Below are 26,443 nucleotides of genomic sequence, written 5' to 3' on the forward strand. Positions count from 1 at the left end.
AAGAGTCAAAGCCATGGTCTTTAAATCACTTGCCTTCCCCGTTTATGTATAAAGCATAGGGTTGGGGGAAATCTGCTGTCAACATCAACTCTGATACTAGGAGTGAACTGGGATAAAAGAAAAGTGCCTGATGCAATGGACTATGGAGAAGTTACAGCTCTCCTCGCCCATAAGAGTGTTATCAGTACAGACAGCAGAGTCAGGATGGGGAAGAAGAGATTGATATGGGGACAGAAAAGAGGTACCAGAGAGAGAATGGGACACAGGCATGCGTAGCACAAAGAAATTCTGCTTTCTGATTACTGGAAGCCCCACCTGCAGCCTCATTTGGCAATACAATCTGTATCACGCGTTGTCCTCATAGGTCCAGTTTTTTTGCCCATTTAAGTTCAGTTATTTTCTGTACAACTAGGCAAGACTCAAGACATTTCTTCTTCCTCCCAACTGAAATCTGGATACCTTCAGATGTGAGCCAAATTCCAAACCATGCAGCAGGATTTCATATAGGACACAAACACAGAACCTCAGCACAGGAACAAAGCAAACTAGGAAGGATTCAGGAAGCATTCAGGAAACAACCATCTACATTGAAAAGGAGTGGAGCAAAAGGTTTAGGAATAGAACTAAAGAACAGATATGAAGAGAATGCTGCCAGCAGTTCTGGAGGCAATAGATGCCCACACCCAGCTGACAGAGGCAAGGCACTGCATGCGCAGTTGCAGCTGAGATCCCGCTGTTCGATCACTGCTGCCTGTCAGTCCTGATCAGTGAGAGCAGAGGGCTCCTAAAATCCTTCTCACACAGGCTCTCGCTGGCTTGGTGTGCTGCATGCCACTGCTGCCATGGTAACCATATCCATCTCTCACACAGCGAGACAGAAGGCTCTTCTCTGCCTTAAGCTGCCCAAGACACCAGATACTTGGGATGCTGGGTTCATTTCACAGCACACACAAACACCCTGGGCTGACAGACCTTTGGTACTTTTCATGCAAGAGATTGTCAAGTGCTGGGAAGAAAGTGCAGGCCAACCCCATGGGGAGAATGGAGGGGTGGTGGCTGCCAACTTCAGCTGGTGCCTGCTAACTCAGCTGCAGCCATGGTTCAGCAGAGATGTGGTGCTTCAGAAGCCTGGCGGAGAGAGGAGCTGATCCATAGAGCTGGTGGCAAAGGCAATGGGCCAGGTGGAATCTTCCTGGAAACATGGGCTTGCACAGTACACCTCAAAGACAAATAGCAAGGAGAGGGACTGCCCTAACATCAAGCAGCCACCAAAATGGGAGGGACTAGAGTGGACTGGAAGAGCATGTGCTTTGAATGGACAAGGTCACTGTGATGGTTCTAGGGGTTGCTCATGCGTAAGCCGGTGCAAACACCTGGCTGTATTGCCTGAGTGAACCTTTTCTGTCCGGACAGCCACTCACCCGTGGCTGTCTCAATCGCTGGCAGAATCCGTCAGTGGGCGTTTCTTAAACTTCTTCCAGCAAAGAAGCTCTTTGACGCCTAGTCTCCTCCTACTCTCTCTGCGCGAAAGCCTTCTGCGCAAGGAGGGCGTGGGCAGCGGAGGACCTCTACTCTCCCCGCTGGTCCCCGGCAAGGAGCCTCGCCGCTTCCCCCATCTGCCCCCCTTCTCCACTGGTGCTACGCTGATTCTCTTCCCCAGAAGAGGGGCTGCCTCTCCCAATCCCAGGACGCTCTCTGGAATCCCTCTGGATTTTGCTCTCTCCCTCCGGCACTGATGGCAGTTCCCTGACAGTCACCTCTGGCAGGAAAGCAAGAGCTCTGCCTGGAGATCCTGCTGCCAGTCAGAGTACAGTACTGGGCTTGATGGATTGGTTCCTATGTTCTCCAGGCAGCAGCCTCACACGTCTTCAGGAACTGTAAGCTTCACACCACCTCTGGAATTCAGTTACTGGCTGCAAACAGAGAGGCACGTGCAGACACACCGAAGATTATTAGGCATGGCACCTGAAGGGAGTTACCTAGAAACACTAAACACTTCTATTGCTTCTGAGAGTAGGGCGCCCATGTTTGGGAAGACACTGAAGGGTAGAAAGCATAAAATTGACTGTGGTGGTTTTCTTCATAGTTTTGGTTTCTGAACATTTCCAGGTTTGAATTTGCTCGTCTTGATTAAAATCTCTTTCCCATGGTAAACCACTAATTTCTGGTAATATTGCTGCCATTTACAGTCTTTGTGTTATGTCACAGTTTGATTGTGTTGCTCCACTGACAAATCTTTTTCTTTTTCAACTCTCACTTCTTACTTCTAGTGTTACTGTTCTGAATTATCTGTCCCCTTTGTATTTGCTGCCAACTTGCTTTGGGATCTCTTGTTATGATCAGGTTTAGTTTCTTCACTCTTCTTCCAGGGGTGGCCAGTCCCATTTTGCAACCTGACATGAATGGGAAGGTGACTCCCCTGCCTTGCTTACCAGTCACACAGTGGCTTCCAGAAAAATCTCACCAGAAGTCATCGCCATCACGCAACCCTGGCACTGGTGGCGGGAAGAGTGCCACCCTGAGGGATTCCACAGCTCAAAGCAGCTGCTTCAGTCCAGGCTAGTTCAGGAGCAGGTTCTGTCTTCCTCCCTCTTTTAGCTAGGCCTCAGATTTCTTGTTCCAAGACTGATCTGCATCCATTTTCTTCTGTCTTTCCACAAGCTGAAATGCTATCACTGTTAATATTTAGCATTTCACTCTTCAAACTTTGAAACATTTCCCCCCAGCCATTACTTCTTAACAGTTACCTACTTCTTCTCTTCCTTTTTAATACTGATGTGTTTGTATATCAAGGGAAATGAATAAATGATCAACTTCTTGTAACAAGTTGTTTGAGTTGATGGTGCTGCTCCAGAACATGTACATAGTCTTGTCCCTTACTTTCTTCTTCTTCCTGGAGATGACTTTGGATTGTAGGATTTTTTAAAAACAACAACACCATATATATATTTAAAACCTATTTAATATACTAGGTGGCATATCTTGTTGAGAATGACAATTACAACAAAACCTCCAAGCCATGCCCAACTCTTCAGACAAAAACAGGGTTCAGTTCTGCATACACAGAGACAATACTGCTCAGTTTGGATTTGGCAATGGGGAGGTGTGTGGGGTGTGTGTTTGCTTAATTAAACCCATTCCTAGCCAGATGTGAGCAGGTCTTGCTGTTGTTTGGATTTCAGATCACAGACTTTACTCAAGTGAAACAACGGGAAATGCATTCAACCTTTTTTCATCAAGATGCCTAAGCTTTGGACTTACAACACTAAAGTTCACAAGGGTGAAAAACAAGGGAGATGAAATTACCCAAATGGGACTACCGGAGAAGTCTTCTCTTTGGCCTTCTGAGTGCAGTAGCAGAGCTGTGTGAAGACTTGATACCAAAAGAGCAAAGGTGTAGCGCTGCTGCAGGACAGGAATGAGGTGTGACAGATGCAGTAGTGCTGTGGAACACTTTTTAAAACCAACCAACCAACAAACAAACAATCCTGTCTGTGTCACCCCTTTCATATCTTATTATGTCCCATTATCCATCAGGTAACGGAAAGAGAATCAAATCCATCTCTTTTGCCATGTGTGTGAGAGCACTGCTCTGTGTAACCAGGCTGTGTAAACCAAGAACACCAAGCCCTGCTCACCACAACTGTGGTTCAATTGGAGGAGAAGGAAGAGGAGGAAAGGAGAAAAAAATATCTCAAAATTTCCCTTGGGAACTCCAGGACATGCACCAGGCAGGCTCTTGCTTTCTAAGCTGGCCGAGCTCCAATCAGCTGCTGCAAGGAACTGTGTGTGGCAAATGTGCCCAAACTATTCTTGCCACCACCACCAGTCCCCACCCTTCCCTCCCACTTCCTTTCATCGGCTCCCTAATTAGATTACAGCACTGAATTGGTCCCAGCTAATCACCTGCAAGGGAATCTGAAGTATATTCACACCCCACACTGAGTGCTTTTAAATGGTAGCCCCACAGGGGTGCCAGAAATCTTGCAAGGCCTATTCATGTCTTATTCATGAGCCAACCACAACCCTTGCAGGCAACAGTCTATGACAGCGGTTACAGGGAAACCTTGGGCTCTCCCCATCTTGATTGTTTAGAGGAGTAACAGGGAACCTGTGGTTCTCCAGATGTTACTGGACTGCTATTGGGAGTATTTTCTTATGGCAAATCCACTGCACCATATACGGGTGCTTATCCTGACTATTTCAAAGAGATCAGTGAGGAAAATAGTTCAGTTCAATGCCTTTTAAAGCTGAAATGGGGAAACTACCTGCAGATTCACCATGCGTCTCCCACAGAGGTTCAAGAGACAAGAGATCCCTGGTTTTATTTATTTATGTCTGGTTAAGAAGACACATTTCCCATCATGCACTGGACCTTAACACTGGGCAGGCTTCAACTAACTGGTCCTGTTAGCAGAAGCCCATGCAAGGATTCTGCTAACGCAATGATGCTTCCCTCCTATCTTCCCCTGTGCCCCTGGAACTGGCTTGCGCAGGGGGGGGGGGGAATCCCTAGAACAGCACATGGGGGGAGGGAAGGGGAGATTGTTGTATCAATGCAATCAAAATGCTTGCACCGATGGAATGATCCTCTTAGCGCTATACTGAATTTCTCCCACTAAGCAGTACTATCACACTGATCGGTAGTGACAGAGATCACATTGACTAGTTCTGCTAAGGGGCAGGCATGGCACTTAAGCTGGAAAAATCTGCCAATGTGCCCAGTATTGAGGCTTGGTTTGGGCCCCTCTGTTCTCAGAGCAGGTGTTTGTCCATTCATATTCCTCCCACCCACCCTTTTTTTTTGCATTTGGACAGCTTCCCTCATTTCTTTCTTCCAGCAGCTGGGGGAAGCAATAAGCATTCAGCACACATCTCCACTATTATTCCAGATCTCTTCATGTCCTGACCCTAGCAAGAAAACTCTGCATGCCCCGCTCTTCACATTTGTCCTTCTGCCAATCTGAGGGCATGGCACACAGGATACATCACAGAGAAACAAGAGGCGATGCCAAAATGTTTGCAAATATATTTATACAGGGCACATGACAACAGCCCTTGGGCCACCACCGGCCAGGGAGCAGTTCATAACCTTGAGCAGCCTTTCCCAGCGGCCTCCTTCAGCACCACCATCGCAAGCTCTGCTCACAACATGGGAGCTGCCTGCTGAATAAAGCCTCTTTCCCGGTGTAGGGCAAAAGGGCCTCTGTCTCTGCAGCCATTCGTTGTGAATAAACAGAACAAGTAAGAGGTATGCAGAGTGGACAAGGAAAAACTGCAGAATGCCATGGAAGTTCCTGCTCAGCAGCGGACTGATAGCACAGGCAAAGAGAGGCCCAGACGAGAGCTGCCAGCTCCATCCAGGGCTGTGTCGAAGAGAGAGAGGCAAAGAAACAGGAATTGGGAGCTGACAGGCACCAAATCTAGACAGGAAGTACCTTCAGACCAACAAGCCTGGAAATAGGACAAAGAGGAGGAGGAGTGGAAAGGAGCGTTGTTATGGGAAAAGAAAGATGCAAAGAGATGGGAAATGAGGAGAGAGAGAGAGAGAGAGCGCGCGCGCGCAAAAGGCTCATGGAGAAGCAAGTTTACAGAAACAATTATGCACTTCCCACCTTAGATTGCCCTGCGGGAGAGCTGGCCTTGGGACTGGGAGATCTGGACTCACTTGCTGCCAAGAACTCACTGTGTGGCCTTGAACAAGTCACCATCTCTCAGCTTCCATTTGAGAACTGGAGAAGTATCTACCACACAGGGTTGTTCTAAGTGGCAAGTGCTATATGAAGCAGGAGTAGCTAACCCGTGATTTCTGGTGGCCTGCAAAACCCCAATCATTTGCCTCCACTATTTTCAACTGAGTGTTTTTGGGCAGCAGGTGGCACTATTGTGCCCCACCATTGGGAGAGGTCTCTGCTGATCCGATATGCAGGGATGGGAGGCGTCACGTCTTTTTACCTTTAGAAGAGGACCCCTTCTCTGTCCAGTACTGCACCATTCTTACAAAGTTATTGCCATTGTTGGAAGGCTTTAGAGAGGAAAAGAAACAGGAAGAAGCATTCCTTCCAGTTTCCTGTCTAAGGACCTTCTACCAATAGTGCCATATCACAGAGAGAAGGGGCTTTGTTCCTCCTCCCAAGGGCAGAAGATTATTCCAGGGTGGGCACTGCCCTAGAGAGCATAAACACTGCTGAGTGTGTCTATGTGTGCAAACTGATTGTCCTACCCTTTGCGCTGCATGAGTGTATGCATGTGTGTGAAATGGGCTTGGTGGGCATGCAGATTTTGAGGGAGTGGGAAAGCACTCAAAGGGGCCCTTGAGCCACAGAAGGTTAGCCACTCTGATATAAAGGATAAAGAAGAGAAGAATGGTGGTTTCTGACTTGACTGTTCCATGCCCTTCAATACTCTCTGGATGTTTTGTTTCTGCACCATTGTAGTGAATGAGACACAAAATATAGCTAGACCAGTTTCCACTGGCGTTAACTGTACCAAGCTTTTGACAAAGTGCCCTGTGTAGTAAGGCAACCCTGCATGCTTCACCAGCAGAACATAAGCTTCTCTTCTTTTTATATCTTTCCAACAATGAAGCATATACAAGATGTTGAGATCTAAGTAACATATGCTCACTTGCTAAAATGGAAAAAAACACCACTTTCGAAAAACATGCACAATTTCATAAGATACACTTGCAATTGTATAAAAATATTAGTAACACCTCTTTGTTTAAATATATTATCATACCTACTAGATATGGTTCAATATTCTGTTTCCAGCATGGGTGAGCCAGCTGCTTCTGGGAGCAAACTGGCAATAGGCCTCCCCAGAAGCTGGTATACTATTTGTGAACATGGAATTTCATAGCTAAAAACCATTGAGAGATGGTCAAAAAATTTTTAAAAAGTGATCTAAGCTAGTGGCCACCATTCCATCTTGTGGCTGTGAGTTCCGTATGTGAGTTGTGTGTGATCTATTGCTTCAGCAGTATACCGTGGATGGCTCTGGAGAGGGCATTCTCACACCACATTTAAGATCAGATGCTGGGGGATATGGGCAAGCGTTTGCTAGCATTACATCTCACATGCTCACAGCCCAGAGTGGCTGGGGGAACCCAGTCAGATGGATCTCACACACACACACACACAGAGGTCTACAATAAAATATGGACATGGTGTAGGCATATGTAGGTTGTGTACACACTATACCTTTTAAGCACATTCAAAGTACCTTCACGTGTGTGCGCAGCCTTAGCTGCCTAGAATGAGCAAAAGGACAGGGTAGCAACACCTACCGGATTGGCTTGGAAACTTGTGAGCTGAATTTTGTGAACTCTCCTGGGGCAGTCCACTCAGAGCCCAGCTAAAGAAGAAAAGGAGAAAGAATGTGAATATGGGGCCAAATTCAATCTTTGATCAAAGGCCAAAACCAATACCAAAAAACTAGAAGAAAATTAGGAATGGCACTGGCCATTAGAACATCACAATCCACATGGTTTTTGAGTACATTTCAGGGGAATAGCTTGAAGCTGATTCACAGCAACCATGCCTAATTTCCTAAGCAAATAAATGGGAAAAGCTCTTCATATAATGCTGTCATAATTCAACTGGTAGACGTTTCTCCTGTCACTGTGTGATTTTATTTACAATCTTCTAGTTTGTGTCTAATCTGGTCTGTTTTATATCGAGTGCTACAAAGCGCTTATAAAAATCAAATCACTAAGGTTTTCCTAAACAATTAATATCAGCCACACAAAACCCGAGCCACTAGATCAAATGAGAATCCCTTCCATCAGGTCACCTCTGAGTTAATTGATATAAGGAAAAACAAGCTTTGTCTCACAGTGTGGTCTGCATGACTAGACAGCTCTTTAATGGGTAGGTTAAAAGGCGTTGCCACAGTCCTGCAGGGCTTGTACCTTTCTATTGCAAATGTACAAGATTCAGCACTGGCCTGTAAGCTTTCATTAAAAATGCACGAAAGGGAGTGAGCTACAGCTGTCCTGGGACCTGCAGCATTGAATTTCTTGACTGTGCATGCTGAAGATTTAATTTTGTTTACTTTTATTTGTTAGCAGAACAATCAAATGGTGAAACAAATTTCCAATCTTTGCTTGGCAACAGCTTTACCCACCAGTGGCTTGAGAGACTCACTGCAGACTATAGATCTATTTGGAATAGCCTGACAGTGCCAAACCTTTCAGAAATACTGAGGCAGCCTTTGAAGTACACTGGGATGGGCACTGCTAAAACGTTCGGAGAAAAAGGGAGCAGTTGTGAAACTGGTAGAATTTCAAATGGAAGGTTAGACACTCATCATCTTGAAGACAAAACAAATAAAATCTTTTGGCTGGTTTGATTTCTGATACCGTGCTATTTTTAATTCTATTGCATTGGATAATTTGGATTTTTTCTTTTCTTTGATGCGGTATGTAACACGACTATATTCTGTGCTGCATCATAATTTCTAGGGGGGAGTGTTTCTTTTGTTGCATATGTGTTGTTTGACTTATATGAAGAAAAGCATTTTTTAAGGGGGAAGGGGAAACTGGCAATAGCAGTGGGGCAGTGATGAAAGTGAGGAGTTGTATGGGTGAGGTGACAGATCAGGGCTGCAGGCCTGTGCCTTCAAATGTGTGAGAGTGTGTGTGAGAGAGAGGGGACGGGGAGAGATTTAAACGCCCAAAGGGGCACATAGGAGTGGGGGGTATTGGTTCCTTCCCTCCTCACTTCATTCTTACAGTTCATCTGACAGGATTTTCTCCTCCCTGCCCCCATGCTGATGCTGGAAATGAACTTGGCTAGGATATAAACACTAGTTGAAAAGAGGGGAAAGTGGCAGTTGTGAGAACAGCATTTAACAGAGATACCCACTTTGAGACTTAATTAGCATTCCACCCCTAGGCTTTAGAGCAGACATAGGTCTGCAACTGTCATGCATTAGGGAAAGGTAAAGGTACCCCTGACCATTAGGTCCAGTCGTAGATGACTCTGGGGTTATGTGCTCATCTCGCTCTATAGGCTGAGGGAGCCAGCGTTTGTCCGCAGACAGCTTCCGGGTCATGTGGCCAGCATGACTAAGCCGCTTCTGGCAAACCACGGAAACACCATTTACCTTCCTGCCGAAGCAGTACCTATTTATCTACTTGCACTTGACGTGCTTTTGAACTGCTAGGTTGGCAGGAGCTGGGACCGAACAACGGGAGCTCATCCTGTTGCAGGGATTCGAACGGCAGACCTTCCGATCGGCAAGCCCTAGGTTCTGTGGTTTAGATCACAGCGCATTGGTTGGGCCTAAAACCTATAAGTAATGGGGCCACCATTTTCAAGTTGTGTGTGAGAGGTTGTGTGTGAGAGGTCAAAACACAGGCAGGCCTGTTGGAGTGGTGATATACCTTTAGATCATAATATGAAACACAATTATTCCAGTAGTTATTAGCTATAAACCCCTAAAATGATATCCTCCAACACTTCAGTGATGAAAACAATCCTGTTTGTGATGGAGTGAAACTAGGGGCAGAGTCTGGGAAACCAGCAGAATGGACAGATTCATTACTATCAGATTCATTGCTTGCATGACACGCAGAGACATATACAATATATACAACTGCAACCACCCTATTCAAAGGTCTAACCCCGCTAATCTGAAATCTGCGCTAATTCCTTATCACCTCCTGCATGCTGTTAGCATTGAACACAAGGGCAAGAGCAACACTAAGCAAGTGGTGCCCTGAGGCCACAATCATACTTTGCTATCTCTGTCAAAGAAATTGATTTTGCTGAATGGCCTTAGAAATGGGACTCGTCTGAGTATCTGCATCATCTCTGTATCCATGGTCTCTATTTCTCTGGTTATATATGGCACAGGAATGCAGTTTCTCCCTGGGCACAGGAAATCTCAAGCTCCGGAGCAGAACCAGAGGGAAACTCTGACAACATGGGCGAAGAAACACTTGCTGAGTTGCTTTCGAGCATTTTTAAGGCATTGCACCGGAGGGAAGACTTAAACAGAAATTTGAAATACTGCCGATCTCTCCACCTGACAATACTTTCATTAGTTCCTAGCTGTGCTCCTTAGCCTGTTTCTTCCCAACATAGCAAAGCTTTCACGGTCTGAGCCAAGTTTAATGTTTTAAATCCAAACCATTTTGCCAGCTATCAAACGGCAAAGTGCATTGCTCACCCCTTATATGGCAAAAAGGGCTCTTTATTTCCATAATTTCTCCATTTGCTAACGTGGCTGTGGAACAGGCTCTCTCTGCAGCCACCGTGGAAATAAGAGCTTTACCTTCCCATTCAGAACAAAGCAGAGAAATATCTGCCATATCTGTGCACAGGCTTAACCTTGAAATCAGTGTTACTGAGCGAACCAGGTGTAAGGCTCAGGTTGTGAGCCGCAGCTGCAGAAAAACATTACTATCGAAACACAACAGCATTTAGAACAGACTCATATACACGCGTATTTGTGTTTTGTGTTATAATAGGTCCAGGTTTTAATTATGCAGCCTCCAGATGTAAGAATCACAGCTGAGTTGGCTCGAGGTTTATATGGCTCCCAGTGGCAATACTACTGGCTACATTTACATTTAACTATCCCAGCAAGGAACCAGGGAGATGACGCCAGATGGCATTGCTTGTAAGAAGGCAGCAAGAAGCACATCTCTCCATGGAAAGATGCTACAATGCCACTATTGGCCTTCCTATTACAATGTGATAAGCTAAGAGAAAGCGAAAAATGGATCCCACCTTGCCCACAAATGCCACCAGACGGGCATTGGCTGGAGTCTCGTCAGGACTGAGCCAAAATTCAGAGTTGTCATCTGAAGCTACAGAAAACTGGAAGTCCCCTACAAGGCAAAGAAGAAAATTTGAGCTGCAGGGTGGGCTGCAGGAGCAGGTGAGAGCAGGAGGCTTGAGCAATAAGGATTCCATGTGCTGGTGAGCTGGGCATGTTGTGGCTGAGACAAGCCTTTTCAAGTCAATGTGTCAAATGTCTACTGAATGCTGTGGTTTGGGACTCAAGAGCCCCTGGAATGATGCTGGTCACTGATGGGTGGATGTGGGGAAGGGGGACAGAGAGATGGTAGTTTCTGAACTTCTCTAGTCTGAGATACATTTGGAGGCGTTCTGATGGCAAGAAGCCTCTTGACCTAGAAAGGAGCAACGGAGAGCGGGTCCCTCTGCAGTTTCCCATAACTCCCACTGTGAGAGATTAGGTGCAGGGGCAACAATATGCATATGGTTTTCTTTAAGGCAAAGGCAGTGGCGTAGAATGGGGGGTGCAGGGGGGGCCGGCCGCACCGGGCGCAACATCTGGGGGTTAGGGTTAGGGGGCGCAAATCCACGGGTTAGAGGGCGCAAATCCACGGGTTACGGGGTGCAAATTACTTGCCTTGCCCCGGGTGCTGACAACCCACGCTACGCCACTGGGCAAAGGTATCTCTGAGTGGGAAGAAGGTGAGATCTCAGCAATGAAGCACAGCTTTGCAGACAGAGTTAAGGGTTGCTAATTCAGCTCACCATCTTTGAAGGGATGGATGTACCCAAATATACGGAGGCCGTAATTCTTCCACTTGGGTGACACAGCCAACTTTTTCACTGTTGTGCGGGTCTAAGAGCCAGAAGAAAAGAGGAAGAGAGCGTTTGAATGTAATATTCCACAACACAGGCCTTGAGCAAATGTATGCTATATTCATTTGTTCAATATTTATCATACCCTTATCAGTTCTATTCCTCCAAGTGCAGGTTACACCTCAACACACTATCAAACCATACAATAAGACTTAGGTTTTTTAAAAATAAAAAAATAATTTTTATTAAAGATTTTGGTGATTTACAAAAGTATGGGCATTGTCTCTCTTTTCAGATTGTGTTTTTTTTATAGATCAATTACATTTGTTGTGAGACATTAGTGTTGTATGCAGTATAAGGTTAGGGAAGAGGGGAGAGAGAGAGGAAGGTTGGGGTGGTAAAACTTATATTCTTTTACTTAGTGTATGTGTAGTGTTTTGTATCAACATCCCTTGGGTAGGTTCTCTTTCTATTAACTTATTATATTTCCTTGGTAGTGAGAGAGGTGGAGGGGGGCCTAGGGAATGGTTGGTTATCTTTAGTGGCTGCAGTGAGATTTGTTTTTCATGTGTGAAAGGGGGGGGGATTGTTGGGTGAAGTTAGCCATATTGATTTGTATGCTGTCAGTGGATTCTTGTTGTTGTCTACAATAAAAGTTTAAATAACTGAAATGTCAGCTAAAATATATCAAACAGCAATACAATAACAAGCTGGTAGGCCCATCACTAGTCAGCATTTACTCAGCTCCCTGCAAAAACCTGGCTCAAAAGATATCAAAATATCTTGTGAACATGCTTACACACTGGAAAACAGAGAATAATTTATATTCGCCAAACTTCCTCTTCAAATTACTCCTCCCACTCAAGTGTCTTTTGGGGAGATTCATTCAGAAATTCCATGTGTAACATGAGCCCTTAGCAGATGGATCATCACAGAAGTAATGCATTGCCAGTGTCTTGCATGGAAGTAAGTCAGCCTCCTTGATTTTGTCTGTCTTAAAGCTGGAGCAGGCACAAGGATGTGAACATGGGAATGGGATACCATAGCCCAGAGGCAGTCAATGTGGCACCCTCCAAATCTTGCTGGGACTCCAGTTCCCATCAGCCCCACCCAGCATGGCCCAATCGTCAGGGATGATGGGAGTTGCAGTGCAGCAACATAAGGAGCACACCTCATTGGATAAACCTTACCATACCTGATACTGGCTTGCTGAAATCAAAGGAACTACACTTGTGGATTTCATTAGCACTTAGATCAAGTCAAATGCCCTAGTTACTAGTAGAATGGAAATTTACTGCAACAGTGGCTACAGATATTTACTACACAAAGAGAGTAACAGAAACCCCCCTCCTGGAGGTTATGCTGGAACTGGCCTCTTCGTCTTGCAGAATCACTTGTACTTACATGTGGATAGAGGGGGAAATGCAGGTTCTTCCTTAGGTGCCCAACAGCTCCTCCACACCAGTCTTCAAATACATGCAGGTTTGCTTTCCCTTTGTACTGCAGAAGAACAACATTTAGGCTATACACAAGCTCTCCGAGGCAATTCTGTGTGGGTGGGTGTATGCCTGTGTGCGTGTACGTGTGTGACAGAGAGAGAATATAAACATTACATAGTGCAACACAATCCTGAATGGTGATAGGAGCCCTGAAAGACTATCACAGTATTGCTATACCTCCTTCTCCTGGTGGTGCCAGGTGTACACCTAAGCCTGCTGCAGACATGGGTAGGCCATGTGAGCCCGTGGAATACTAGCTCCCCCCTTGAAAATTTTAGGGGGGCCCTCAGCCCACCCCCCCCGTAGATGGCAACCCTGGGTCCAGGAATCTTTCCAATCCTACCTGGAGATGCCAGGGATTGAATCTGGGACCTCTTGCATGGGACCTCCTGCTCTGCCACTGACTTTTAGTCCTTTCTCTGCTGACTGCTGCAGGCGCACCAGTGTTCCTCACAGCAAAGATGTATCTTCATCTTTCAACATTTGTGTACCAGAGCTTGGGAACCCTAACAAGTCCATGATGCAAACTTGTCTAAAGGTGTGGATATATCATCCACATGGATGTGTTTACTGCAGTGAACACCAGTGTCATAAGCGATGTGCCGGGAGCAAAAATACTTTAACCTGTCTTAAACAAGAGGAATAGGAAGAATCTACAAAGCCTTTGTGAAAATATAAATTTATCTTTGCTTCACCCCAAAATCATACACTCTGAGCTCAAGCTACTCGAGTTTCTTCTTTCCTATTTCTAGCTCCCCGCCATTTTTAACAACATAACATGCATATAGCAAAACATAGCTATCACAAAATTAAAAGTAAAATAATGTAGGCTAACAACACTAACAAAAATGTAATCAAAAATAAAAATAAAACATTTTCAAAAGACATTCTGATACTTGTGATTTACGTTAGCAATAGAGAGGACATTTGACACATAATGAGCAACAGATCTCTATTCTTCAAGCACTGAAATGTAAGACACAATAGAATCCTGTTATGTAGTTAATGTACTGGCTAGGTTAGCAAATTCCATTACTTTTCTGAGTCATTACTTTCCTTGTGTTTGGCTGTTGCCTTCCAATTTTTGCACAGAGCTGTCCCACTGCAGTTAACACACCCCTTTTTAACATAGCTGGAGGTGATGTATGGTGGATTCTGATACTAATTTACATCACATACCTCAGTAGCAACTTCTATTGCTATCCCACCTACCCCCACCCCACCCTCAAGAAAAACCAGAGGCCCAACTCATGCAGTGTGAGCCCAAGCTCTTCAATTACAGCTACCATTTTGGACTCAGACTAGACAGCTCAGGCAACTGGATGAAGAGTCTCCTATTTGGTAGAACAGTATATGCAGCATCCATTGAACCAGCTGTTTATTTAGGGCCAGTATGGAGATCTGGCTCAATGCAATGAAGGACATCAAGGTCTCTGCTCCAAGCACCCCAAGCATGGGGTGATGTTACCTATTACTCCTTAAACATCCTGTGTTGTGTACATACTTGTGGCATAATCAGCACAATAGAAGCCAGCTCAATGATGGTGCTTAGTCACACTGATCAATGCAGAGGACCTTAACTGAATTAAAAAGATAGGGAGGCGTTTCCTGGGTAGGCACAATTGGGATGAAATTTCAGAAGGTAAAAACTCCTTTCCAGAATTACTTCTCTCCTGTTTCAAACCACTCAGGTGCTTAATTCCTCACAGTCAAGTATCAGCCAGAATTTGGAACAATAACTGCTTCATTCTACAAACAACAGCCACACTCTGACAGTAGCCATGCCTTGTCCATATCTGTGTCAGGAATACAATACAGGTACTAAAATTTAATTTATGGCCATGTCATATCAAATGCATCAGCTGTGGCTCTTTCAACAATGATTGCTAATTAGTCCATATCCCCTTTCTATGAAAACACTTTCCTAGATTTAGCTATATCCAGCCCACATAACTGTCCCGGGGATGATGCCCATCTCCCAATGGCCCCCACCCCAAGCTTTTGTATTTAAAACAGCATGCACCACATGTTGCCATATCACACTGGCTCATTTTGCATGCAATGCTAAGCCAGAACATGGCTAAGCATACATGTGTGCAGAGTGAAAACCACAGCCACTTCTCTTCAAGTTCTTTGGCTGCTTTGCTACCTGCAGCCAAGCCATGGGCAAACCCAGGCTTGTGGTCTGTCTCTACCCAACAAACCACAAGTAGTAAGCTAAGGACAAACAGTGGCTACAGCTCATGGTTTGTTTGGAGCGAGACAAACCATGAACCTAGGTCTCTACCTAATGGTAACCCAAACCATGGCTTTGCTCTGTGGCAAAGTGACTGCCATTTTCGCTCTGTGCACCTGCACATGATGCATGCGTTTATGGGAGTGCTACAAAGGGCTGTGCCACCTCAGAAGGCTCATGTGTCATGTGTGAAGGAGGCCAATATAAACATGTTGTTGTTGTTTAGTCGGGTCCGACTCTTCATGACCCCATGGACCAGAGCACGCAAGGCACTCCTGTCTAAGCGGGTTTTAAAGCTCTTTCTTATGGCATCCTCAAAGACTTGTGAGAACCATAGCTTTGTTAGGATGTTGAGAATTCACTGTTAGAGAATATTAGCCCCACCCACCCACAGATCTATGATTCCCAGGATTTCTTGGGGGTGGAGATCTGTGGCATTTTAATTGGCTTAAGTTTGTAGTGAAGAGATGCCCCAGTTCTGGCAGGCTGCTCTTCTTTTGCCTGTATCTGTCTCTCATTATTTCTTAATTTCTTTCTCATTATTTTTTTCCCAGCCCTCTGAGGCTTATTCTAGTGGTTAAGCACAATCATCTAATTAATTGACTTCATACGCTCAATATACTTATTTTCCCCCCATTATTACTATTGGCCACCCTTTCAGCAGGGCAAAGCATAACGTGGGACTGGTTCACAGAACATGGTAGTGTAATGAATATATAGAAATACACTTGCAGTGCAGCCATTTCTTAATGAAAAGGTTCTCTCTTGGATGCCAGGCTTTCTAGATTGCTCTGAGATGTTCACGGAACATTGGAAGCTGTCTTATACAGAGTCAGAACATTGGTCCATCTAGCTCAGGAGTGTTTACACCAACTGGCAGGTGATCTTCCTGGGTTTCAGGCAGTTCCCAGCTCTACCTGGAGATGCTAGGAATGAAACCTAGGGCCTTCTGCACTCAAAACAGTTGCTCTTCCATTGAGCTGTGGCCCTTCCTCCAAACACTTTGCTCTGCCTCTGATCAAGCAACAATGCAAGTTGGTACACATGTTTGTGTGCATCCAATGGAGGGGTATTGGGTTGTTTTTATTTTGATTATCTATTTTGTGGTTTTATATTTTGATTTTGTCCTGTGAACCGCCCTGAGACCTCTGGGTATAGGGCGATATATAAACTCAATAAATATAATAATAAATAATAAATAGTATGTCAGGGGAAGGCTAATGCTAGAAACCTTCTCTGTTTTTACAAACACAAGGAGAATTTAATACAGGGGCATTGTCGAATAAATGATCTCTTGTGTGCCTTCTGAGGTGGCTCAGTCTTTTCTACCAGTAGGACTAGACAGTCACATATGCATGTGTCATTTGATGTTTCAAGCCTGACATGAATAGCAAATGCTGAGATCAGGAATGGCTCCTTGCTGTGTAGACTATGTTTCAAACCATCTAGCACAATTGTGGTGGCACAGATAAGCCACAATTTTGGTATGGGCTACTTCACAGCACCATCTGCAGGTATCAGTAACCCAGCAGTAACTGTTTAGGCATCCATTTACAGATATCCACCTGAGAGATACAGAGCAAGGTCATACTCCAGCCTCTTAAGCAGGGACTATGTGAGCCAAAACTCTTCAGTTCCTGTAACAGGCCTATAGTTCTACCATTTTAAAATTGTAAGTTTCTATCCTACCCCATAATAACCTTCCATGGCAATTCACAACAATAAAGCATACATAATCCCACAACAACTAAAACATTTAAATTTCTAACTTATGGAACAATATAATCAAGTCATCTTAAATGAGTCAGTTTCCTCAAGTATGTGCCTGGTGAAGTACAAAGGTCTTGATCAGCCTTTCCCAACCTGGTGCCCTCCGGATGTTGTTAAGACTACAACTCCCATCAGCCCAAGCCAGCATGTCCAATGGTCAAGAAAGTAGTCCAACAGCATCTGGAGGGCACCTGGTTGGGGAAGCCTAGGCTTGAACTAAAAAAAATCATAGCATCACTTATAGTCTGTAAATGAAGAAGTTCCAGAGGTTTGGTGTCAACTCGGAGAAAGCCTCTTTCTTGTAGAAATCAAAGGTAACAAAGTGTTTTCTCTCTAGATGACTGTGGTGAACGTGGAACATCATATGGGATAGGAGTTTCTCGGGTATTCTAAGCCCAGTCAGTATACAGAGCTAGCTATGGCCGGAGAGCCCTTTTCCAACCTTGCTCTATACTCCTGGCAAAGAAATTCTGCGGCAACCACAAACTTTCCCTATGCAGCAAGGGACTGCTAACACTGGACTCCAAAAATTCTGGCATCTCATGCAGTGTCAACACCAGAGAGGTACGGGGGGGAGGGGCTACAGTAAACAGTTCGTCATTATGAGGATAAGATGCAAACTTCTCTATAGTAACTTCTGAGCCTACAGCTTTCTGAGATGCTAACAAGGGCCTGCTCCTCTTCTAATAGCAATACTCTCTTAATCTTCCTCTCCATAATCACAACAGAGTCCTCATTCAAACAGTGATTAATGACCACCCCTGCTTCCTAGATTCAAGTCTGTGGATCAAAATCTGGCACATCTCAGCTGCTGCTCCCTCTGGGCATTGTTGTGCGCTTCAAATGGAGGGCTGGATCATCAGCTGGTGCAGATGTGCCACTTTAGTGAAGTCAATGGTGCTTAACTAATCCACAGGAGCTGAAGAAAACAGAAGCTGCTGGGAAGGATATCATGAGAGGGGGAGGGATTTCCCTTCCAATGGGGCAGCTGAAGAAGGCACCACGCAGCCCCCCAACTGGTATGCATTGCACCACCAGTCTGTAGTAAACGATCTTCCCCACAGCCATCAGGGAACCTTCTTTGGAAAGAGAGGCTAAACGTTTTAGGATTGACTACTCAATAGGTGTCATGTACATCAGGGTTGCTATTTTGCACCAAGCTACTGAGGATGCTGACCAGCCTCCCGTGAAACCTCACCGATAATGAGACCTAACCACTTGACAAATCAACGAACAAAGCCCATTATGTGCCACAGCATGTCCCAGACTTCTTTTGCCTGGCTGCTGATGGTGCTTACTGATCTGTGGGATTTGCTCATTTGCGATGCAACTCCCAGGTCTGGCTCTGTGATCAAACTGCATCCTCCTCCCATAAGCATCGCTCAGCACCTACCCTCTCGGGCATCTCAGTGCATCCCACTAACAACAGCTTCCCTGCCACAGTTCTTCGGGACCTTCCTGATGCTTTTCATGGTGGCAGGCAGAATGATGGCTGAATAATGCATGAGTGCATTAAGCAGGCAGATGCACAGGCGCAGGTGTCAGTCAATCCAGGGTGGGCTTTACCCTGAACTGACAAAAGTAAAACAGTGCTGGGAAATCAGTGTGAAATGGGCTGGACCAAATGTGATGGAGCAGGATGGAGTGAATGCACACTGGCCTCTGATCTGCCTTGGGTGCCTGGTCTAATTATGTGTGTCTGTAATTTTCTCTGCATCAATATCTAAAAACTGCGTTCAGTTGTTATTAGTGTGCAGTTCAAGAAGGGTTCAAATACTGTAAGAGAGGAATTGCTGGCTGGTATCTCAAGCTTTATTATTAGATTTCATTAAATCATATGGCACAAGTAGACCTTATGGGTCATCTACTCACATCTCCTGGCCTGAGACAGATGGCCTCTGCTTAAAGCATCCTTTGTAGGTGCACTATTTCGGAGGACAAAGTAGGAGTGAAGCGAAAGGCCACAATCCATTGTGAAACTATTCCTTGAAGCATCACTGAAATGAACAGGAACTGGGCAAGAGGGTCAGTACTGCTCTTACACAGTTATTCATTTCACTGGGACTTAATTAAGGTTATTAATCAGAATTGTGCCCAATGATTTCACCTTTGCACACAGCTGGTAACTGCACAATTAGTATCATTTTCCAAACTTCCCCTGTGCAAACCACCCCGCCCCTCCAGATTACCTCCCTTCCTTGAAAATGTGCTTTGTTCAGCTTACCTGCTCGCTCCACGGCAGAACATGTCTGGTTACGTTTGGCTTTGGGGGTCTTCCAGCTCTGTCAAGGCCATGTCTTTTTGAAAACCAACCATCAACCCCTTGCTCTTCAGTCTGTAAGAAGGGAGGAGGAGGAGGAGAAGCAACAACAGCAAATTCAGCACCAAGTGGGATGAATCCCATAAAGGGCCCAGGTGAGAGAACAAAACGGAAAGTACTAATGTCATTTCTATTATTAGCTATTGCCAGCGCAACATGCTCTCTGCTTGACAGGATCAATTATCTGCAGTACTAAATTGTTTGGCTTCATGGAAGTCACCTCAGCACCCAGTGTAGGAGTTCATGCATTAATGTCATACGGAAATCATCATTCTCCTCCAAAGTAGAATCTTGCAAATAATTGAAATTACCTCAGTCCACAGTGTAGGGACAGGGAAGTTGCAGGGGTGGGGGGGTATTATATCCAGAAACAAAGAGGAGGAGGAAAAAATCATTTTGAGCACCTTTACCATAAGAACATATAGGAAGAACCCTGTTGGCTCAGGAGAATGGCCCATCTAGTCCAGCAACCTGATCTCAGAGGTCAACCAAGCTGCCTGCTGGGAAGCACCCAAGCAGGACCTGTGTGCAACAGCACTCTGCCCACCTATAATTCTCAGCAAGTGGTATTTAAGAGGCATACTGCCTCTAACAGTAGAGGAGGAGCATAGCCATTGTGGCTAGTAGCCCACCCAGGTTAGTAGTACCTCATGTGCATTTGGTTAGAACCCTATCAGGACCTCCCACAGATTCTGCATCAAAGGAATTTCTTGGGAGGATGAGTGAGATATAACAAATGGAATCGCACACTACTTATCAAAGGATAAGTAGTATTTGCAGTTTCTTTTTTATGCCTATGACATGAAACTGACCTCACCTCCGCACTCCAAATTCAACAGCCCTGTTTAGGGAAGTTTTTAATGTTTGATGTTTTATTGTATTTTTAATATTTTGTTGGAAGCCGCCCAGAGTGGTTGGGGAAACCCAGCCAGATGTGCGGGGTATATTATTATTATTATTACTACTACTACTACTACTACTACTACTACTACTACTACTACATGGAGAGGCAAGGTATGTTTAGAGTCAACACAGAGTATTTCCATAAAATCAATGGGACTTGCTTTTGAATAAACATGCAAAACCTTGTGTTTTGAATGAACATGCAAAATCTGTGATCCTAAGTTTAATTATTTGGAAGTAAATGTCTCCATGAAACAATGGAACTTACTTCCAAATGTTTATAGTTGGGTTTTAAAGCTATTTCTTATGGAGTTCTTACATTTCCAGTGAGTAGACTATTGCTGGCTAGGATATACCCTTGATTAACCCCCCCCCCCCCGGATATCTTCCGCTTTACTGAGTGCATGTAATAACACTCCCAAGTGGTGTGCTACAAGCGGGATGGTGTTAACTGTCTGGCGCTGCTTCCTATCTTGCAAGACTGTCTCCACTTTCTCACCAGGACACAGCTCATACCTGATCCTATCTCACAAAGAATTTAAAATCTAGTTTCTGAACTTCAGGGACAAACAGAGCGGAGGTGCTTCAAAATGTGAAGAGATCCCAGGGTGGCTTCAGGACAAGAGCAAAGAGAATATAACACGGCAGAATGTGACTCACCGTGGAAAATGAACAATATCCATTCTGAAGACAAGAGACAACATATAGGTGCACACATGTAGCACTGATGCATAAAAGACACCATTGAAAAAATAAAAAATATTCAGGAAAAAAGACTTGGAGAATGTATGTGGAAAGTGTGCAAGAGAAGAGGAGATATTATGGGGTGCCCTCTGACTCTTTGGGGCCCATTTGCATGCGGAGGCAGGCAGGAAATGACTCAGGCCTGCCCCAATCAGGTTGTGCCATCCAGTCCTCATTATACAGAGACGAATTACTCAGCCGATCAGGGTACTCAAAGGAGGAAACAAAAGCCTTAGCCTGTGATAAATGACTCCTTGTCAAACTCCTAGTCTGGCAGAATTAATTCTCAGCCAGCTGCAACTAGTGAAGAGTAGAGGAAGCATAAACCACCTCTGAGGCTTGAGATCAGCAGGGTATCTCTCACCTCTTCCCCAGACCCTCCCTGTGGGCAGCCCACACCAGCTTAAGAATGGAAGCACATTAATACTTATCTGTATTCCGGGCACTTTACAACTGGCTCTGACTAGCCAGCCATTCATCTCCATCCCAAACATGAGAATGGTCCCTAAATTACTAAAAAAAATCTGGGTGTGGGTATACATAGAGATGTTCGGCTTATCATGCAGTCAGAGGCTAAAGGTAGCAGGATATCCATATGAACAGAACCGCAGCAAAGAAAGTTTCGACATAGCCAGCACATAGTAGTGACTATTTGATCTCACTCCAAGTCTAAATTTTGAGCTTTGTGGGCTTGGGTGGTGAGCCCATGCAAAGACACAATTTCTTCTGTCCCTCCATTGAAGGGCTCCATAGAGCCTTCTCTCACTATCCCAGAAAGGTTGAGCATGTCCAAAAGTCAGCAATGTTTCCTGGTAGACCTGCAGTTATAACAATCTGCTGGCTGTTGGACCATACTTACCTGCTAAGCGTGGAATAGATCTCTGTCGAAGCCTTCCTACCTTCCTGTTAGCCTTGAGCATATATTGTAAAAGAGCTGGTGATCTGTATTACTAACATGGGAAGATGGGGTGTGCAGGGCGGAGGTCTGCTGCTCACAAAGAACGTGGAAGAACTCTGAGGTGAGGAGTGCTAGCTCCAAGGTGGAAGCATACACACTGCATACAGGAGGCCATGGGTTCAATCTCTCACATTTCTAGGTAAATCTGGGAAAGACTCCTGTTTGAAACCCTGGAGAACCAGATGGACCAATGGTCTGACCTAGTGTAGGGCAGTTTTCTGCATTCCACATAAAAGCAGCTGTTTCTGAGGATGAACTGCACAAGAATGTTATTGTCTTAGGATGAGCCAGAGACTGGAATGATCAAGGGCCTGCCAGAACCAAGATTCTCAGTGGCTGCCACCCAATTTATGCCAACATGTGGCACGACGTTGATCAAGCATCTTACTCCGTTTTCCTCAGATCTGACATCTGAATAACAGAGACAATGCCACACTCCCCACTTTGTGAAGATGATGAGCTCACCCTGAGACAGTTCCCATATGCTGGTGGAATAGCGGTATTGCCATGCCCTTTGCCACAAGCTCAAGGTCTCTTGATACACGACACATCCCTGCACTTATCTGGAAGCAAAATGGCTCCTATAGCCTCTGCTTCTCAGCATGGCTCTTGGCTACACGCCGTGAGCCTTCTCCCAAATATTGCTCTGTGTCCTCCCTCTCTGTTTAAAGTGTGTGATCAAACCTCTAAGAGAGAAATCTTCACACACACAAGCAGCAGAGATTATTATAGCATCATCCAGCCAGGACAAGGAACAAAAAGCCTTTGATGGCAGCCACATCTAATACTATTATTTCTGAGCCGACTTCCACTTAGTTCAGACATCTCTTCAGAAGCAAGCAAGGGACTGCCCGCCTCTTATGTGCAGGCCAAATACATGCTGCCTGGGAACTGATATGACAAAAGGTCTTGGGTAGGGATGAGGATTAATATGGAAATGCCCCATTTTGCAATTTCCACTTTGGCACTGAGACAGGCCGAGTTCCAGGGCAACAAAACCCTTTGCCTTTAATAAAACAGCATTCTGAATACCATCACAGGTCTGAGGACAAACATGCATGGCAGCTACGCACATGCTCCTGAATATTTATACATTTGGGGGAAATGAAAAAGGGCAGGAAGGAAAAGTGATCTGGTATGAAAGATGAGCTATGAGGAAACGGGCACCTCAAGTTGCCCCTCTCGAGTGCTGAGGCTGTGGCTGACTGTGACACAAATGCCATTCACACCCAGCTGCAGTTGGCACACTGTGGCTCATGGACCCTTGCGCAGGAGCCCACCAAGACGACATAGTCACTGGGATCCCCCAAAGTAATATAGATTTAGGTCTCAATGGCTCAAGACAATATCAGAATTCATGATTACTAAGATCTCTTGCCACAACTTCTCCCCAGAAGCTCAAAGGAAATGCTGAGGAGAATTAGTGCCTAATGTTTTTATTATACACAAACATGCCAGTCAGACACTTGAGGCTCCAGTTAGTCATAGATCTTCACTTAGCAAAGCTGAGCAGGCCCATTACTTCATAATATACACACCAAAGCCCTTCACAACCCATGCTAGTCCAACTTACCTGGGTCTATTTGCAAGGGTGGTCTGATCCATTATTCTGCCCGCGGTGAGGTGGCGCAGTTAAGTGTCCCCTCCCACACACAAACCAAGGTTATTTTGCCAAGTTATTCTGGTACCTGAGGCAAAGAATCACACAAGCACCCCTCCCAAACACACATAACACAAAAATAAAGTAATTTTTAAAAAGTTAGGTTTGCTGCTCTTTCATGCATCGGCTCATCAATATAAGTGTGTGTCCAGGACACACTCAAACCCAGAGCTGGCACTAGCTACTTGGCTCCTCCAGCATAATCCAGGACTTTCACACAACCTAAGTGGCATAAGGAGGAGGGCAATGCTATTGCAGTTCCTGCCGCACAGCTGAGATAACGTAAAAATTAGAGCAAGTTGCAGCCCACCTCGACTCCACACAAGTAGGAAGAGAATAAAAGGTGGGTGGATATACTCTGCTTAGAATTAGCAATAGCACTGCCGTCTAATTGTGACATCTGCCATGATGAAGCCAACTGTGTTACAGACGTTCATTCTAGCTTTAAAAAACAAACAGGAGAGCAGGATAGTTCGATATTTTGCTCACTTTCACCATCTCCCCTTTTCAGCTTTGTGTTTAAAACAGATTTGCTCAGTAACCATTGGGCTCTGAAGAGTGGCTTATTGATTGTTTGGGTGATAATTGATAGCAGCTTGTAAAGGGCCCTAGTAACCCATCCCTTCCATTCAGCGCTTCCTCTGCCCACTCACCCAGCAGTTGTCTAATCACATAAACATCCTTTGTGGAATTCCACTTTGTTGTGTCACTAGCAGCATCGCTGCTTTCTTTAGTGGGTGGGTATTCAAGAGATGCATCAGCCACTCTGGGCACAGGGGGCTCAGTTTTCAGAAACTTCGTTCTATGGATTTTTCTGTGCCAATAGAACTCTAAGCAGTTTGTTATAAAACTTAAACGTCAAGTAAATATTGATAACCCTACTTCATGAATGCGGAGAAACACAGCTTGCTCACAGAGATTCACTGCAAGGTCACACACCGAACACCTGCTATTAATAATATGTTTTACTGTGAGCCACTGGGGGTTTTTACAAAAAAAAATGGACATAGATTTCTAAAATAAAAAGGCTTCCTATTTTGCTGGTTAACTGCAAGCTGGGCAACTTGTTTGTTGCTAGAAGTTTTGGCCAACACATATTCATGTTATTTGCAGTCATGAGGACTACGATGCCACGGTATAGACAGAATGTGGTTGGTGATGACTATTAGCATGGAGTGCCCTCCCATCAGATGTCAAGGAAATAAACAACTATCTGACTTTTAGAAGACATCCGAAGGCAGCCCTATTTAGGGAAGTTTTTAATGTTTGAAGTTTTATTCTGTTTTTAGTGTTCTGTTGGGAGCCGCCCAGAGTAGCTGGGGAAACCCAGCCAGATGGGCAGGGTAAAAATAATAAAATTATTTAGGATGATGATTATGAAATTCAACAAGGGGAATTCAACACAACTGCAGTTGACAGGAGTTAAGGTGAAGTAAGAATGTGACATTTCCTCACGAATCCAGCAATCAGCTCTAGCGAGCCGAAGAAAAGAAGCTGTAATAACATTAATCATTTGGTAACAAAAAGATAGCAGAATGTGGTCAAAAGTGAGCTGCCTTCATTGAATTAACACAGGAAGCGCTTGCAGCCTCCCGAGCCCCACAAGCTCCTTGGGCAATTCCCCCCCCCAAAAAAAACCCTCCACTTACTAAAAGAGATTGGCACATGTAGGGCGGCAAAATGCCCTCCTGGGTCTCCCTTCTTTTTTAAAGGATTATATTAATCCAATTCTGGGTTTGTCTCTCACAATAGAGATGGATTAGTCTGCAGCTCACCTTTATGTAATAAATAAGGAAAGAGGGAAATACACACATTATTTCACTGTGCTGCTTGTGGAGTAGGATGAAGTAATTCCTAAGCCTCTCTCTGGGAAATAATAAAAATGAAACAGTAAAAGCTTATTAACAGCCAAGATTAGTATGTGGGTCTGTGGGGCTTCTTGTGGCAAAACCAGTTCTGTTTCCTCAGAAGGGCTTAAAGAGGCAAGAGGCTTCCTTCGGTTCAGCCTCCAAGCAGTTGTAGGCCCTTTCTCCAACAGATTATAAAACTAACCAGATTTCCCCTCAGCAGAAAGGAAGCTTTGCAGGTAGCTTTTTCTCTCCATAAAACTATTCTGTGCAAGGCTATCAACTAGGTCAGACAAGTGGATGTTCCACATATGACAGAAACAGTGAAGCTTTTCTCCATTTTAGAATGATTATGTTTTACAGACCTGTCCCAGATGCATGCAAACGTTGCTAGGAAAATAGTCAAGGAGACACGCACTGTGGAGCACCTGCAAACGCAAAGCAAGCATTGCCACTCACCAAAGAGACTGTGACATTCTGAGTCACTTTGAGGTAGGAGGGAAGCTCAGATACCCAAACACTGATGTGTGTACACATTCAAAAACTGGGTGGAAGATATACCCCCTTGCCATTTGCTTCAGCAGGTAACAGCTCTTATGGCAACTGGCTCTGCCCATGTGGGTGTGATTTTGGCAGGATGAAGCTAAACAGTTGCATTTGTACAAGAATGAGCACTAGCACAGCAGGGTGTCTCCCTCTCTTCTCCCCACACCATGTGTGCCCTGTGCCATCTCCAGATCTGCTCCAGAAGGTTGGGGAAATGGCCACAGGTTTAGGGGGGCACACGAGGGGAGAGGAGCGGAGAATGTTTGGTCATACAAGGAGAAATCCTTTCACTGATAGAATGTTCTCTTTAGTGCTATTGTGAATACAGCTCAATATCTCTCTGGCAGCTCCTACACCTTTCCCTTCCTCAACAAGTATGCAGTATGTGGTATGCAG

General features: G+C 44.9%; 1 protein-coding gene across 6 annotated transcripts in view; it reads right to left on the reverse strand.

Annotated features, from left to right (window-relative positions):
- The window catches only part of B4GALNT4 (beta-1,4-N-acetyl-galactosaminyltransferase 4), a 165,628-nt gene that overhangs the window by 31,700 nt on the left and 107,485 nt on the right, over positions 1–26,443 (reverse strand). For 5 of the 6 annotated variants that reach the window (XM_083756136.1, XM_083756138.1, XM_083756140.1 and 2 more), the window contains exons 3-7: positions 19,294–19,404; positions 12,969–13,064; positions 11,514–11,604; positions 10,740–10,840; positions 7,289–7,356 (exon numbers count right to left, since the gene is read on the reverse strand). In XM_083756136.1, the coding sequence (XP_083612262.1) occupies positions 7,289–7,356; positions 10,740–10,840; positions 11,514–11,604; positions 12,969–13,064; positions 19,294–19,404 (467 nt within the window). Of the gene's footprint in view, positions 1–7,288; positions 7,357–10,739; positions 10,841–11,513; positions 11,605–12,968; positions 13,065–19,293; positions 19,405–26,443 lie in introns of those variants that run through there. The other variant, XM_083756141.1, reaches the window with a different exon arrangement.

The sequence above is a fragment of the Podarcis gaigeae genome, assembly GCF_964106915.1.
Source record: "Podarcis gaigeae genome assembly, chromosome: 1".
Taxonomy (NCBI): Eukaryota; Metazoa; Chordata; class Lepidosauria; order Squamata; family Lacertidae; genus Podarcis; species Podarcis gaigeae.